The sequence below is a fragment of the Diceros bicornis genome, chromosome X, assembly GCF_020826845.1.
Source record: "Diceros bicornis minor isolate mBicDic1 chromosome X, mDicBic1.mat.cur, whole genome shotgun sequence".
NCBI lineage: Eukaryota > Metazoa > Chordata > Mammalia > Perissodactyla > Rhinocerotidae > Diceros > Diceros bicornis.
This window is the reverse complement of record NC_080781.1, coordinates 20,849,439-20,862,949: the sequence shown is the minus strand read 5'-3', so window position 1 is coordinate 20,862,949 and position 13,511 is coordinate 20,849,439. Positions and strand designations below refer to the sequence as shown.

Below are 13,511 nucleotides of genomic sequence, written 5' to 3'. Positions count from 1 at the left end.
TATGGGCCATTTTTTAAAAAGAGAATTTCTACTTTCCAATTTAACTGAGGAACACACTGGGTTAAGTGTGTTCTCTTGTTTTAAGCACTACTTTCAGAGATTAAATTCTACATTCTCACATTCTTCAAATATCAATACTTTCTCAGGACCAATGAGAAAACTGCCCAGATAGCCAATGCCCGAAATTTTATCACTGACCATGAAGAAATGTACTTGACAGCTATTTTACAAATCATTGCTCATTGGAGGAAAGATATTATATAATTCTAAGTACTGTTATGCATGAAATATAAATTTATTAAAAGATGAAATCTCAGAATGAACTTTAGAATAGTCTCATCACTGGCCTGTTTTGCTAGGTACAGAAGACTATTTGGATGTTGGAGTATACTGTGACTATTTCATCCACAGAATACAGAGAGCTTTCATTAGAACAAGAGAGAAAAAAACCTATAGTCTGGAGAACAAAAGCTAAGAGTTCCAAGTTTTAGTGGCCATGTTTCCCATAGGGCTATTGTATAAGAAGAGATGGAAAAGAGTAAAATTTTGCTTTATTTAAGCCCAATAGCAATAATCTTGTATGGGTTTCAGAAAAATGATACACATTTTACTGTGGGATAATGAGGACCATTAGTTATTAGAGAGAACAAATTATTCTCTTTCAATTCAACAGACCTACTCATTCACTCATTTAATAAACTATCCTCTATCTAAAATGGCCTTCCCATACAGAACACCTAGTCATGCAACATGCCACCAGACAGACTTCAGGAGGTATCTTGACAGGGAGAAACAGAGAATTTCCAAAGTGAAGCCACACGATAAAGCCAACACTTGATGTTTGCCTTTCATTTCAAGGAAAGCAGTATAAAAGCAGTAGAAAAAGAAAAAGGTAGTTGAAAAATATAGTTGCTCTCCACAAAAGAGTCTTAAAAATGAAAACTCATGAACTTAATAATTTTGCTAAATGAAATTATGCCATTATTCTTGATTTCTTTGTACTAACTAAAAGGACAAAGTATCAAACTTCACTAAAGTTTCAACACTGCAATACATTTCATTAATCAAAGATAAAAACTACATTAAAAGCAAGAGAATTATTTTATGTCTGTGATTAGGCAGTTGGAAGGCTTATATTTTATGTATACATTTGTACACTTCAACTTATTTAACAGTGTCAGTTCACTAACTGCAGTTTTTTAATACAAAGAAAACAGATTTAGAATTTTAAAAACAAATTACAGTAATTTTATGCCTACAGCTTGCACCTCTTAGAAACCACGCACCCCCTAACACTCCCCTTACTCTCTCACCACTTCCCTAGCTCCTCCCTCCTCCTTTCTAAAACCACAGGCTAAGTGAGAACTGATAACAGGGGCCTCAAATTCCCTCATGAAGAACAGCCACTCTAGTTTTCACTTGTGGTGGAGGAATAAAGGATACAGATCAAAATGCAGCTCCCAAATAGGGCAGGGGGCAAATGCCTGCACAGATCTGCCCGGCAAGCTTCAATGTTTTCTACAGCTATTCATGGTGACTGGCACTTGCTGTCCTGCACTTCATTAGTGTGGACCCTCCTATGAGGAAAGAGGGAGAGATCAAGGACTGCAAGATTTATTACTAACATGGATAGATATGTGGATACCACTGGTGATGGCAGGGGTTGCGGTAGGAGAAGAGGAGGAGCAGGGGAGGAGGCGGATTGCACAATGATAACTTCACATGTCTGCAAGTATAAAAACTGCTGTCAAGTGGCAGAAGATAAAAATGAGAAAAAGAAGATAAAAAGGGGGAGCAGCAGCAGCTCCTTGAGGGCTGAGGCCCTTCCAGTAGCTCTCACTGGCTATCTGGCACCAAGAGCTTCCAGGTGATGGGGTGGGAGAGATGGGGACGTGGTTGGACCGTGTACAAGCACAGAGGGTTGCCTCTGTAGACTGAGATCGGTCAGTAATAACATGAACCCTCTAAAAATGGAATCCACTAGGCTACTGGCTTTGAAAATAATTTGTGAAAACTGGATTCATAAGGCAGCCACAATTATGATAAAGTCTATCTTTAAGCAAGTCAAAATCTGCCCACTGTGTAATTTATATAAAAATGATCTTCAATATGACCCCAGAACCGACAAAATCAGTCTGGTCCCCTCTTGGTATGACCGGTCTTGAGACATCTGAGTCAAGATCCGGGCATCAGGCTCTCCACCGGGCAGGTTCCACCACTTTACTCTCCAGCTCTTTTGCTGAAATACGAAGTTCCAGAATTCATCTGTTAAATGTCATTCATGAGACGGGGCTTGTTCCGTCTACCCCTCCTCAGCTCTAGGCCACCGGAAAATCCAAAACCAAAGAAGGAAAGGGCAAGAGTTAGCCTTTGGACCAGGTTATTGATAGTACAAATCTAAAAACTGGGAGATCTAATCTAAAAATCAAATACTTTTGCTCAGGGGTTTTCAGTGGGGATGGGGTGGGGGGACGGTTCACAGTGGGGAGAGGAAGGAGCATGAACAAGATGAAGCTCCTGCGCCCTCACATCCACGCCATCTGACTCCAGGTGGAGGACATCTGCCATAGCCTCTCAGAGCTAAGAAGAGGCAGTGGTTACAAGCACAGGCTTTGGAGTCACAGAGCTGGGTCCCAATCCAATCACAGCCAGCCATTTACTAGCTATGTGACAAGACTAAGTTAGTTACCTCTCTAAGCCTCACCTTCCTTCTCTGTAAAATGGAGTGAATATGACATATTCTCGTGAGGTTGTCGAAAGGATTAAATGCGATAACATATGCAAAGTACTTATTACAGTATCCGAGAGTAAGCACTCAATGCTGAGGAGAGAAAAAAGAAGGAAGCTAAAAAACATTGTGTACTTACACTCCCTCTTCCCAGCTGAGGATTTATAAACATCATCAAATACAACTCAACTTTGAAAATACATTATATGATGACTTGGATAGCAGAATTTTATCTTCCTAACTATGTTTTGCTTACATAAATGTCAAAAATGAGTTTCCACTTCCAGAGCAGACACTGATGGGATAGCAGAGATGGGGCTGGCAGGGAGGAGCTCAGAAACATAATCAACAGGGGCAGGATGGAAAAATATGTGACTTGCTAATTCATCCATCCAATCTCAGTCCACAAAAGCACACTGAGCACTAACTATGTGCAAATCTTATGGACTGGAGGAGTGTGGACATATTTATGCAGAAGCCTGGCAGATGGGTGGGATGTGCTACTAACAGCACTCATTGAGCACTCCCTCTGCTCCAGGCCTGTGCAGAGCATCTTACATGTATCATCTTATTGCTCCCTCTGAGCAACTCTAATTTATGACACCAGAAACCGAGGCTTAGACCAAGGTTTAGAGGCTTGGCAAAGCCACAGAGCTTGTGAACAACAGAACCAGCATTTGAATCCAGGTCCCTATGATGCCAAAGCCCATGTCTCACGCTAGATGTTTCAATGAGAGGAGGGGGAGAATTTTCCATGAAGCAGGGACAGAATAAGCAATGCCATGTTTAGGGGACCCTGAGTACACTGAATAAGAAATAAGGCTAGAAATACAGGTTGGAGCTAGAAAGTATAACTGCCAAAGTTAGAGACTACGAGATGTCAGTGGCATCTGGACTTGACTTATAGATAGTGAGAAGCCATCTAAGGACTTTATTAGGCAGCATTCTAAAAATATTCATCTTTGTGTAAAACAGGATAGAGAGCAGAGACTTTAAAGCAATGTACGTCTTAATGTGCTGGTTGTCTAGAAATGAAATCAGGCCTGGTTACGAATAAAATCCATTTCTAAGCAAGAGATGACAATCTCGTGACACAGCAAAAAGTCAAAGAAACATTGAGGTTTCAGGGTTGGCTGGCACCTCCTGAGAAGATAAAAAATTAGGAATCAGCCAATTCCTAGAAGATAACGGTGAGTCCAGTTTCAGAAGAATTTAAATTAAAGCAAAGGCAAGATACAGGGAACTGAAAACTAAAAGTTAAACCTTTTCACGTTAAAAAGGCTGCGTACTCTCACTTTATATGAAAATACTGTTAAAGATAGAGACAAGATGAATCAATAATCAAGATACTATCAATCTCCTTATTAATGGAAGTTCACTAATTAAAGCTACAACAATGTAAGCTCAGAGACTTATAATGGCACCTAAAATCTTCTCTTCATCCTTTCTTTTGCCTTCCTTCTCTTCTCTCAGCATTTACTGATTGAGTGCCCACTATGGAGCAGGCATGTGGTCACAGAGGTAGCAAGGATGTGGGGTTCATAGTCTATGAAGGGAGACAGACATTAATCAAACAACCACAAAAATAAATGTCCAACTATAAACAAAGAAGTGCTCGACACAGCACCATGCCCATAAACAGGGCTCACAACAGTCAAAGGAGGACCGTGTGTGCTGTTGCTGGGTGAGGGGCTATTTGACTCAGGACACTTACCTAACCACGTTGCAATGAGGACAGCATCAATTCCGTCTATTGGCTCACAGATCCGAGCCACGACTGGGTGGATCTGCTGGGCCAGGTAGTACTGGGTGTCAATGGTTAAATTGTCCTGTTTCTGCAGCTGCTCAGGTGCATAGGCCCTCTGACTCGCAGTGAGGTTTGACCCATCCTACAAGAGAACATAGTACAGGTAAAATGATAAGAAACTCAATCACACACACTTGCTTGGTCAAAAAGAGAGACAATGATTCAAATTTTATGTATTCAATTTCAAACACCAAGAAGTCCTTTTGACCTATTGGTGAACAGGTCATATGCATCCAAGAGTAGGAAGATCAAGGAGAACATCTCACTCACTGTCCAAGAATGTAAATCCAGCATGTGTTGTGTTCTATTTTATGTTGAAACATGAAACCAACAAGATGGCACTAGATTAAATAATTCCATCTGCCACATCACAGAAACACATTGAGAAGACTTGCTAACAGTTATTCCAGGCAGAAAAGCCTTTTAGGAGTGATGACAAAAGAGACATGTGGTCCTTTTATTATGTTAATATGATCTCTTCATGTAAGAATTCTAGTCATAGTATCCTCTTAAAGACGCTGGGGGTAATATTTTCTATGAGAGATATCTATGTATCACTGAGAAGCAAATGAGCAAGGGGAAAAGAGGGGGAATAAAACCCACAGAGTAGTAACTTACGTACGAGATACAACAGATAGGAGTAAAAATAATAAAGTCTCTTGGTGGAGCTGCAGTGCTCTAGAAGCAAAATATTTGGCCACTGAAATGAAGGGCATGTCATTTTGCACTGTTTTTTTGTTTTTTGTTTTTTTGGTGAGGAAGATCGGCCCTGAGCTAACATCTGCCAATCCTTTTTTTTTTTTTTTTGCTGAGGAAAACTGGCCCTGGGCTAACATCCATGCCCATCTTCCTCCACTTTATATGGGACGCCGCCACAGCATGGCTTGACAGGCGGTGCGTCGGTGCGTGCCCGGGATCCGAACTGGCAAACCCTGGGCCGCTGTAGCAGAATGCAGGCACTTCACCGCTTGTGCCACCAGGCTGGCCCCATTTTGCACTGTTTACCTGGCTCTTCCTCAAGGAAAGGAAGATGGGTCAGAGAGCCTCTTTTCAAGGGCTTCCTCTTTACTCTATAAAAATAAGAGTTGTTAAATTCTATATAATTGGCCCATATACTGCCCTGTGGGTGATGTCACCATCATCTGTGAATCAAAAAGTCATCACTCTACTGGACCAACATCCAACAACTCACTCCACTCTTCCTCTCATCTGCAACAGAATTTAATATTCAGACGAGTAAATTATAACTATTCACAGTGCTCAGCTGCTCTGCAAAACTGATTATAATGTGAATCCTATTCTTTCATTCCTGCTATACTCAGTCCCTTCTCAGCTCAGCGCCCAGCCCAAAGCAGAAGCAACCTTCCACACCACTGTCTTTATCAGAGACTGGAGGCAGGGGCTTCCTTCTCTGGGTAGGCTCCTGATGGAAACAAACTGGGATGTTTATCCACTAGGTTCTACCTGTTCTGAGATATAATGAGGTTGAGTTTAATAACTTTTTAATGGTGAATAAAAATCAAATTTGTAGAGGCAAATATTTTTTTTAAAGGCCCTTGATTTTTGTTGTTAGTGCCATCAAGTCGATTCCAACTCCTAGCAACCCTGTGTATAGCAGAGCAGAACACTGGCCGGTCTTTTTGTGCCATCCTCTCACCTTCCAGTGCTATATCAGACAATGTTCCACTGCTGTTCACAGCCAATTTTTTCAGAAGTGGCTGGCCAGGTCCTTCTTCCTAGTCTGTCTTAGTCTGGAAGCTCCACTGAAACCTGTCCACCATGGGTGACCCTGCTGGTATTTGAAATACTGGTGGCAGAGCTTTCAGCATCACAGCAACACACAGTCACCATAGCATGACAACCAACAGATGGGTGGTGTGGTTGTCTGACAGGGAAATGAACCTGGGCTACAGTGGTGAGCACTGACTCTTAAGCACTAGACCACCAGGCACTTGAGTTACTTTCCAACGCATCATTAGAAAATGTTCCCATAGTAAGGCATGTTTTTTAAAAAGCTGTTGAAAATTTCTCAGCATATTCTCAGTTCACAAGGCTTTTATTTTAAATATCTACACAAAAGACTAGTTTTAACAATGACCCAAACATTTTTCTTATTGTATTTTAAAAATCTGATTTCAAACAAGACTAAATTCAGAAGAATTGGTAAGATGACAGGTTTTTCTGTGTTGTACTGGAAGAACAGTTAGGCTGTAACGTAAGATATATGTCTCAAAGTCCTAATTCTCAAACCTGAGCACAATCCCATGGTATATGTAATAACATGAGGCATACACTTTAAAAACAGATTAAGAAGCAATGTTGGTCTTCCTTGAAGTGCCCATGTAGTAATTCGTGAACTTCACAAAGTACATACTTCACAGAGACAACCAGGTGCAGTCAATTCACTCAAAACTATGTAGTCATCTTTAGCAGGAAACTAATGGAAAAAAATTTTTAAACAGGTAACAAGTGGGCCCCTTAAAACAATTATGTTAAAGGCATGCTTTGCAGACATTATGTCCAATGAAAGTTAAATAATTAAGGATTTAAAACTTAACCAAGTGGAAGTTGATTTAAGATTTCCACAAATAATTCACATAGGTTTTACAAGACTATGAACTACAATATAAATTAGATACCAAAAACATTACTCTCTGAAGTCATCTGAATTTATAGTCTAAATAAATTATCAGTAGAGTGCTATTTTCTAAATATAAATTTTAAACAAAACAGAGCCTGTTTAGGAAATAGGCTATTCTCGGAGGGTACCTTTGCTTAGAGCAGTAAATAGTTCTCTTAAAAATGTGTCATCATACATTTTCAAAAACATATTCTAAAAATATGGCTGTGTTATGAAACACAAAGAATAATCCGAGTGCTTAAAAGCAAAAGAGGGAAGCAGCTTTGGCTAGCAAACATGCTGAAAGTGGGCATGTCCCATTGCTAGGGGACAAAAGCAAAGTAAAGCTCTACAGCTTTTCTTGGGATACAGTGAGAAGAATAAATTAATAAAAAGAAACACGAACTGTACTTTTAACAAGCAAATAAGTTAAGGCCCAGCACCAGTGAATGGTGGAAAATATATCAAATTGAATGAATTGTTCTACATTAGCATCAGCATTTTGAGCTTTGCGATATCAGTAAGACCTGAGAAGAAGAAATCATAAGACCGAATATTTCATTATTAGATGCTATTTCATGGAACCTATATAATTTTTCAAAGTTGTATGCTGCCCTCTGCTCCTATCATTAATAATCTAAGAGCTTTTCCATGTATGTAAAGACATAAGTGAAAAAAAACTAGCCTATTTACCAAAATCTTTATTTGAGTAATATGAAAATTGTTTTTTTGAGATGAGACTTGTCAGAGGCAATATGCAAAGCACATTAAGGGCTTGAGCGAGTCAGACATTTATGGAAATATTTTCCTGCAGGAATTGGCTTTCTGTAACAGTTCTTAATCAAGGGTAACCCTAGGAGGGAGACAGAGTCAAGTGCTGATTCCTGTCCATGTACTTAAATGATTTGTTATGTATATCATCTACAGTACCGAGCAGATATGAGCAGATAACTTTTAAATTTTGAAAAGACTCTTTGATTTAAAAACACATTGATTGTAGTTCAATAAAGATCAATCATATTGCAATGAAGTTTAAGGCTTATCTAAAATGTTTTTACTGTAATAGCACAATGCAATAATTAATTAATTAATTAAAAAGAAACAGTCTTAATTCAGATGAATTCTGCCTTTTGGTAAACAGACCACACCATAGTAATTTTAAAGAATTTGGATAGAGGCCATGACTGTTTTTGTTTTTTTGTTTTTTTTTTTTTTTTTACAGGGAGAAGGGATGAAACATCTCCTTTGTTCCAATTGGAGTTAAGTGCTTTCAAATAAAAAAACTGCTCTTCTGTCCTACTCTCTCTCCCCATCTCTAACTCTTAGAGGCACGCTACTCTCAAAAGAAACTAGTTGGTGGTTTAAAACTTTGTTCCAGAAGGCCTAGAGGTTCCTTAGAGGTGCCTCTTGGAATAGGAACAAGGCAAGAAGGTGGATTCTAGGTCCCCTCCACTCAAAAAAAAATAAAAAATAAAACTGGTTAGATAATTTGTGTTTTCTTCATAAGGTATATTTTTAGGATCTCTTACTTTTCTCCATATAATCATGTACTTCATATTTTTTTCAAGTAATTATTTGAACATAAGCTAGGGGAAATGCATTTATGCTCTTATTCTACCCATATTCATAATGGAAACTGTTGCAAAAGGAATGATAAAGGACTACTGCTGGACATTTGAACAAACTTATAGACATTTTCATTAACGTTAATTTAGGGTTGAAACAGTAGCTACTGTTATACACCTGTCTCACCAAAATAATTTCAGTGAACCAAAGCACTAGTCTTAAATGTTTTACGAAAATTATAATAAAATATGCCATACCCCTGACTAATGTTTTTAAATGCTGTAAAACCAACCAGACTAAATCTCTTTACAGCATCAATTACTTGGAAGACTACTAAATAAGACACTGTGGTGATCTGGATTTTACTATGGGTTCTTAGTGGTAGCAGAGTCTTATTAATTACAACAGTTTTACCTGACAGATGACATACGACACAGTATCTCCGGCTTTCACCTTTCTGCCTCCTTGAGAATTTATCCAGAGGGCAACATGTACATGAGGTAGGCTTTTTTTATCAGGGTAATCCTGGGGATCCTTTGTCAATGCCTAAAAGAGAAAAAGAGGGAACCAAAAGCCCCAAACATTAAAATAAAACCTTTCTCACACAGATATACACTAAATATATCTCTGCTAGAATCATACTAGCTACATAAACATAAAAATGACAGAAGCTATATGTAGAAAACACTGCCACAGAATCTTTAGACATTCCGTCCTCAAGGCTCCTCTCCCCTGCATTTAGTAACTAATATAACCAGATGCAACCCTGAAAAAAAGAAATACAAGTTTATGGGCCATGGCACATAACACCTGGGTTAAAAAAAATTAAAACTATAAATTCAGTCTTCTATACAGCCTTAGAGTTTCTCCTAATGTTTGCAATTCTCTCACTGAATTAACTGATTAGTTAGGACTGATGGATAACGGCTACTCTGACTTCCTGACCTGTTTCTCAAAGGCTTCTCTAGCCTAAATGAATCCCAAAGGCACCAGAAATCACTGTATTTACTCACACTGTCAACTTAAGCTCTTCAAAGGCAGAATGAGTGAGTTTGTAACTGAAAATAAGCCTCATGAGAGCAGGAACAGATCAGCCTTGCTCACAGCTGCATTCACAGTGCTCAGAATGATGCTCGGTGTATAGCAGCAACCAAATACTTGCATAATAAAGCATTTCGCTCACTCTGCAATAATTCACTAAGTTCAAGCACTGTAAAGTACTGCAAGATGAATAAGACAGTCACTGGGTCCTAAGTCATCTGCTACTAGTAGATGACTCCCCATTCCATGAAAAAAAAACCTCTAAAATAAGCTACATGTGCCATAAGGGAGATGTGAACACAGTGTTATGGAGAGAGTTTAGAGAGGCAAAGATCACTTTCATCTTAGAGCACAAATCATGGAAGGAAAAAACTTAAGCTGGCACATGAAGGAAAAACAAGATTTTAAGAAAAGGTGACAGGGACAAGAACATTCCAGGAAGAGAAAAAAGCACAAGTTAAAAGCAAGAGGTGAGAAAAAATACAGTCTATTGGACTGGAACTCAATATGCACAAAGGGAAGGAATGGGATATCTAGCTCTGTAAGGGGTGGGTTTCAAAAGACAAGAGGAACGACAGGGAACAGTGTGCTGCGTGACTAGATCACCTGTTCTCAAAGTGTGATCTGCAGGCCCCTGGGCATTTCTGACACCCTTTCAGGAGGTCATGAGATCAAAACTAGTTTCCTAACAATACTATAGTCATGCTCCGCATAAGGACATTTCAGTCAACGATGGACCACATATAAGATGGTGGTCCCATAAGATTAGTACCATATAGCCTAGATGTGTAGTAGGCTATACCATCTAGGTTTGCGTAAGTATACTCTATGATGTTTGCACAACAACGGAATCACCTAACAACGCGTCTCTCAGAAGTATCCCCGTCATCAAGCGACGCATGACTGTATTTGCACTGGTGATGCAGAAGCAATGGTCAGCAAAGGTGCTGATGCCTTATAAACAATAATCAGGGCAGCAGCACCAAACTGTACTAACAGTTATTGTATTATTCACCACCACACGCTCACAGTTAGAAAAAAAAAAAAAAGCCAGTTTCACTTAAGAATGTCCTCAATGAAGCGGTAAAAATTATTAATTTTTTAAGCTCTTGACCCTCGAGTATAAGGCTACTATTTTGTGTGACAAAATAGAAGTATGCACAGGGCACATCTACTGTACACTGAAGAACAAAGGTTGCTCGAGGAAAAGCACTTGTGCAATTGTTTGAGCTGCAAGCTAAACTAGCTGCCTTTTCCATAGAACACAATTTTTACTTGAAAGAATGACAGGCCAACTACCGTCATTCTAACTTGGGTATCTGGCAAACAATTTCTCAAAAAAGAACCAAGTGGGCTTGCCACTTCAAGGAAAACAAATGACAGTATATACTGTCGGTGATAAAATTCAAGCTTTCAAGCACAAATTAGAATTTTGGAAAACTTGTTTCCACCTCTGTGACCTTGAGAGCTTCCCAATACTTAAAGACTTTTCTGATGATATAAGTAGGAACATTTTTAAATGTGATTTTTGATACTGTATAATAAACACATCAATATTTGGCAGATCTGCACAACTCGGTGAGCCAACATTTAATAAATGATCAATGCATAATGTCATGCATGCATAAAATATCCATTTAAAGTATAACACAGACCAATAGATGTTAAAGAGTACGAAACGTTCATTGATATGATTTCAGAATCCACATTACAAATAACCTTTAAGAAAACATCACTTAGAGAGTTCTGGTGTACAATCAAAGAAGAATATGCACAATTATCTAAAAAAATTACTGAAATACTTCTCCTTTTTCCAACTACATATTTGTGTGAAACTGGATTTTCTTCCTACACTTCAACCAAAACGACACATCATAATAGACTGGACACACAAGCAGATATGAGAATCCAGATGTCTTCTAGTAAACTAGACATTAAAGAGACTTGCAAAATTGTAAAATGATACCACTCCTCCGGCTATTTTTTCTTTGTTTTGAAATATAGTTATTTTTCATGGAAAAAATGTTATTTTTGGAATCACATGATGGGCTTATTGCTATTTTAAATAAATTAGTAAATGTTTTTAAAATTTTTCAGTTTTGGGCCGGCCCCGTGGCTCAGCGGTTGAGCGCGCACACTCCGTTGCTGGCAGCCCCGGTTTGGATTCCGGGCGCGTACTGACGCACTGCTTCTCCGGCCACGCTGAGGCCGAGTCCCACGTACAGCAGTTAGAAGGATGTGCAACTGTGACATACAACTATCTACTGGGGCTTTGGGGGGGGAAATAAATAAATAAAGTTAAAAAATTTTTTCAGTTTTAATTTCTAACAGTGAATATCAACATAAACCACATAAACAAAAGCTCTTGGAACCCTCAATTATTTTAAGAGTGTGAAGGTTTGCCAAGACTAGGAAACGTGAGAACTGCTGTAGTAGAATAAAGCAGGTCCTCAAAACATGGCTGCACACGCCCACGTCATGTACACTTTCCAAATCATACACTCAGTGTAGAAGAGTGCCTAGGAAATGCTCCAAGTATGTGAATCTCCTCAAAGCTGCATTATGCGAAGTCTTGATTGACTCGGACAGGTAATGCTGTATAGAAATCTTAATCAATATAACTCTACTTAAGAAAACCGTCATCTTCTTCAATTGACTATTCAGTGCAATGTTAAGAAATTCTGAATTTCATCTGACATACTTTCCAATTATTAGATTGGGGCTATTTGGGGATTTTTACAAGCTAGTTTGAGAAGGCTTGATTAAAAAAAAAAATGCTTCCTGGTGGTTTATGCTCAAGTTAGCCAGGGCTATAAAAATCAGCTTTGAAGTTATTTTGTGTTACTTCATGAAATATATTTAAGCTAAGATTGCAGCAGTTCAGAAAATCACACATGGTGTTTTTCAGTTGCTTTTGGCAACAAGGGCTAAAATCTCCACAAGGTAAATCTCACCACTTCACCCCTCCACCCTGGGCTAACTTCCCATTTTCAAGCCCTACGTGCATCACACACACACACACACTTGCTGTAAGACCATCCACAACCAGTCACATACATAGACTCTTCCATTCTACTCTCTTTTGAAAGCAATAAAATGTAAAAACTGAATTGATCACAAGTTTTAAAAAGTCTAAGTATTCAGATAAATGTTAATCAGGACACATCACCTATGACATATAAACAGCTTACTGTAAACAGACACAGGAATAACTATGATATAGACAGTCCTTTCGTCAGAATTTGCTGTACTTAGACCAAGACCACAGAAATTCTTTATAAAAAAAAGTGTAAGAACATGAGACAGTAAATATCTTCGATAGACTATTAGCATCTTGCAAATATGGACCATGCTTTGCTTATTCAACTTTATATCCCAGAATATACACGTCAGAGGTACTCTATGTTTGATGAATCGATGATTAAACAAGCAAATGAATTCTTTTAATGCTCACTGAACAACTATTATTTGCCAGCTACTATGCCAAGTGAAATGGAGAATATAAAGGCAGTAAATCAGTTTCAGTTCTGCCACAGAAAAATGTATGCACAGTCCCATCACACTAAGTATTAACTATTATTGTTATTAATAATACTAATATGTCACTATAAGTTGATAATTATTGAAGCTGAGTGATGGATACATAGGAATTCATGATACTATTCTCTCTACTTCTGTATAAGTTTAAAAATTTCAGTAAAAAAAAACTTAAAAATAACAAGACTGTAGACTGTTCATCAGAATCAGAG

The 13,511-nt window shown here is 38.5% G+C and overlaps 1 protein-coding gene across 5 annotated transcripts in view; it reads right to left on the bottom strand.

Annotated features, from left to right (window-relative positions):
- Positions 1–13,511, bottom strand: part of POLA1 (DNA polymerase alpha 1, catalytic subunit) — a 281,703-nt gene that overhangs the window by 152,256 nt on the left and 115,936 nt on the right. For 3 of the 5 annotated variants that reach the window (XR_009217466.1, XM_058535594.1, XM_058535595.1), the window contains exons 31-32: positions 9,136–9,267; positions 4,443–4,617 (exon numbers count right to left, since the gene is read on the bottom strand). Coding sequence is in view for 4 of the 5 variants with exons in the window: in XM_058535594.1 (XP_058391577.1) it covers positions 4,443–4,617; positions 9,136–9,267 (307 nt within the window). In the remaining variant the exon portion in view is untranslated. Of the gene's footprint in view, positions 1–1,285; positions 1,578–4,113; positions 4,275–4,442; positions 4,618–9,135; positions 9,268–13,511 lie in introns of those variants that run through there. The other 2 variants (XM_058535597.1, XM_058535596.1) reach the window with 2 other exon arrangements.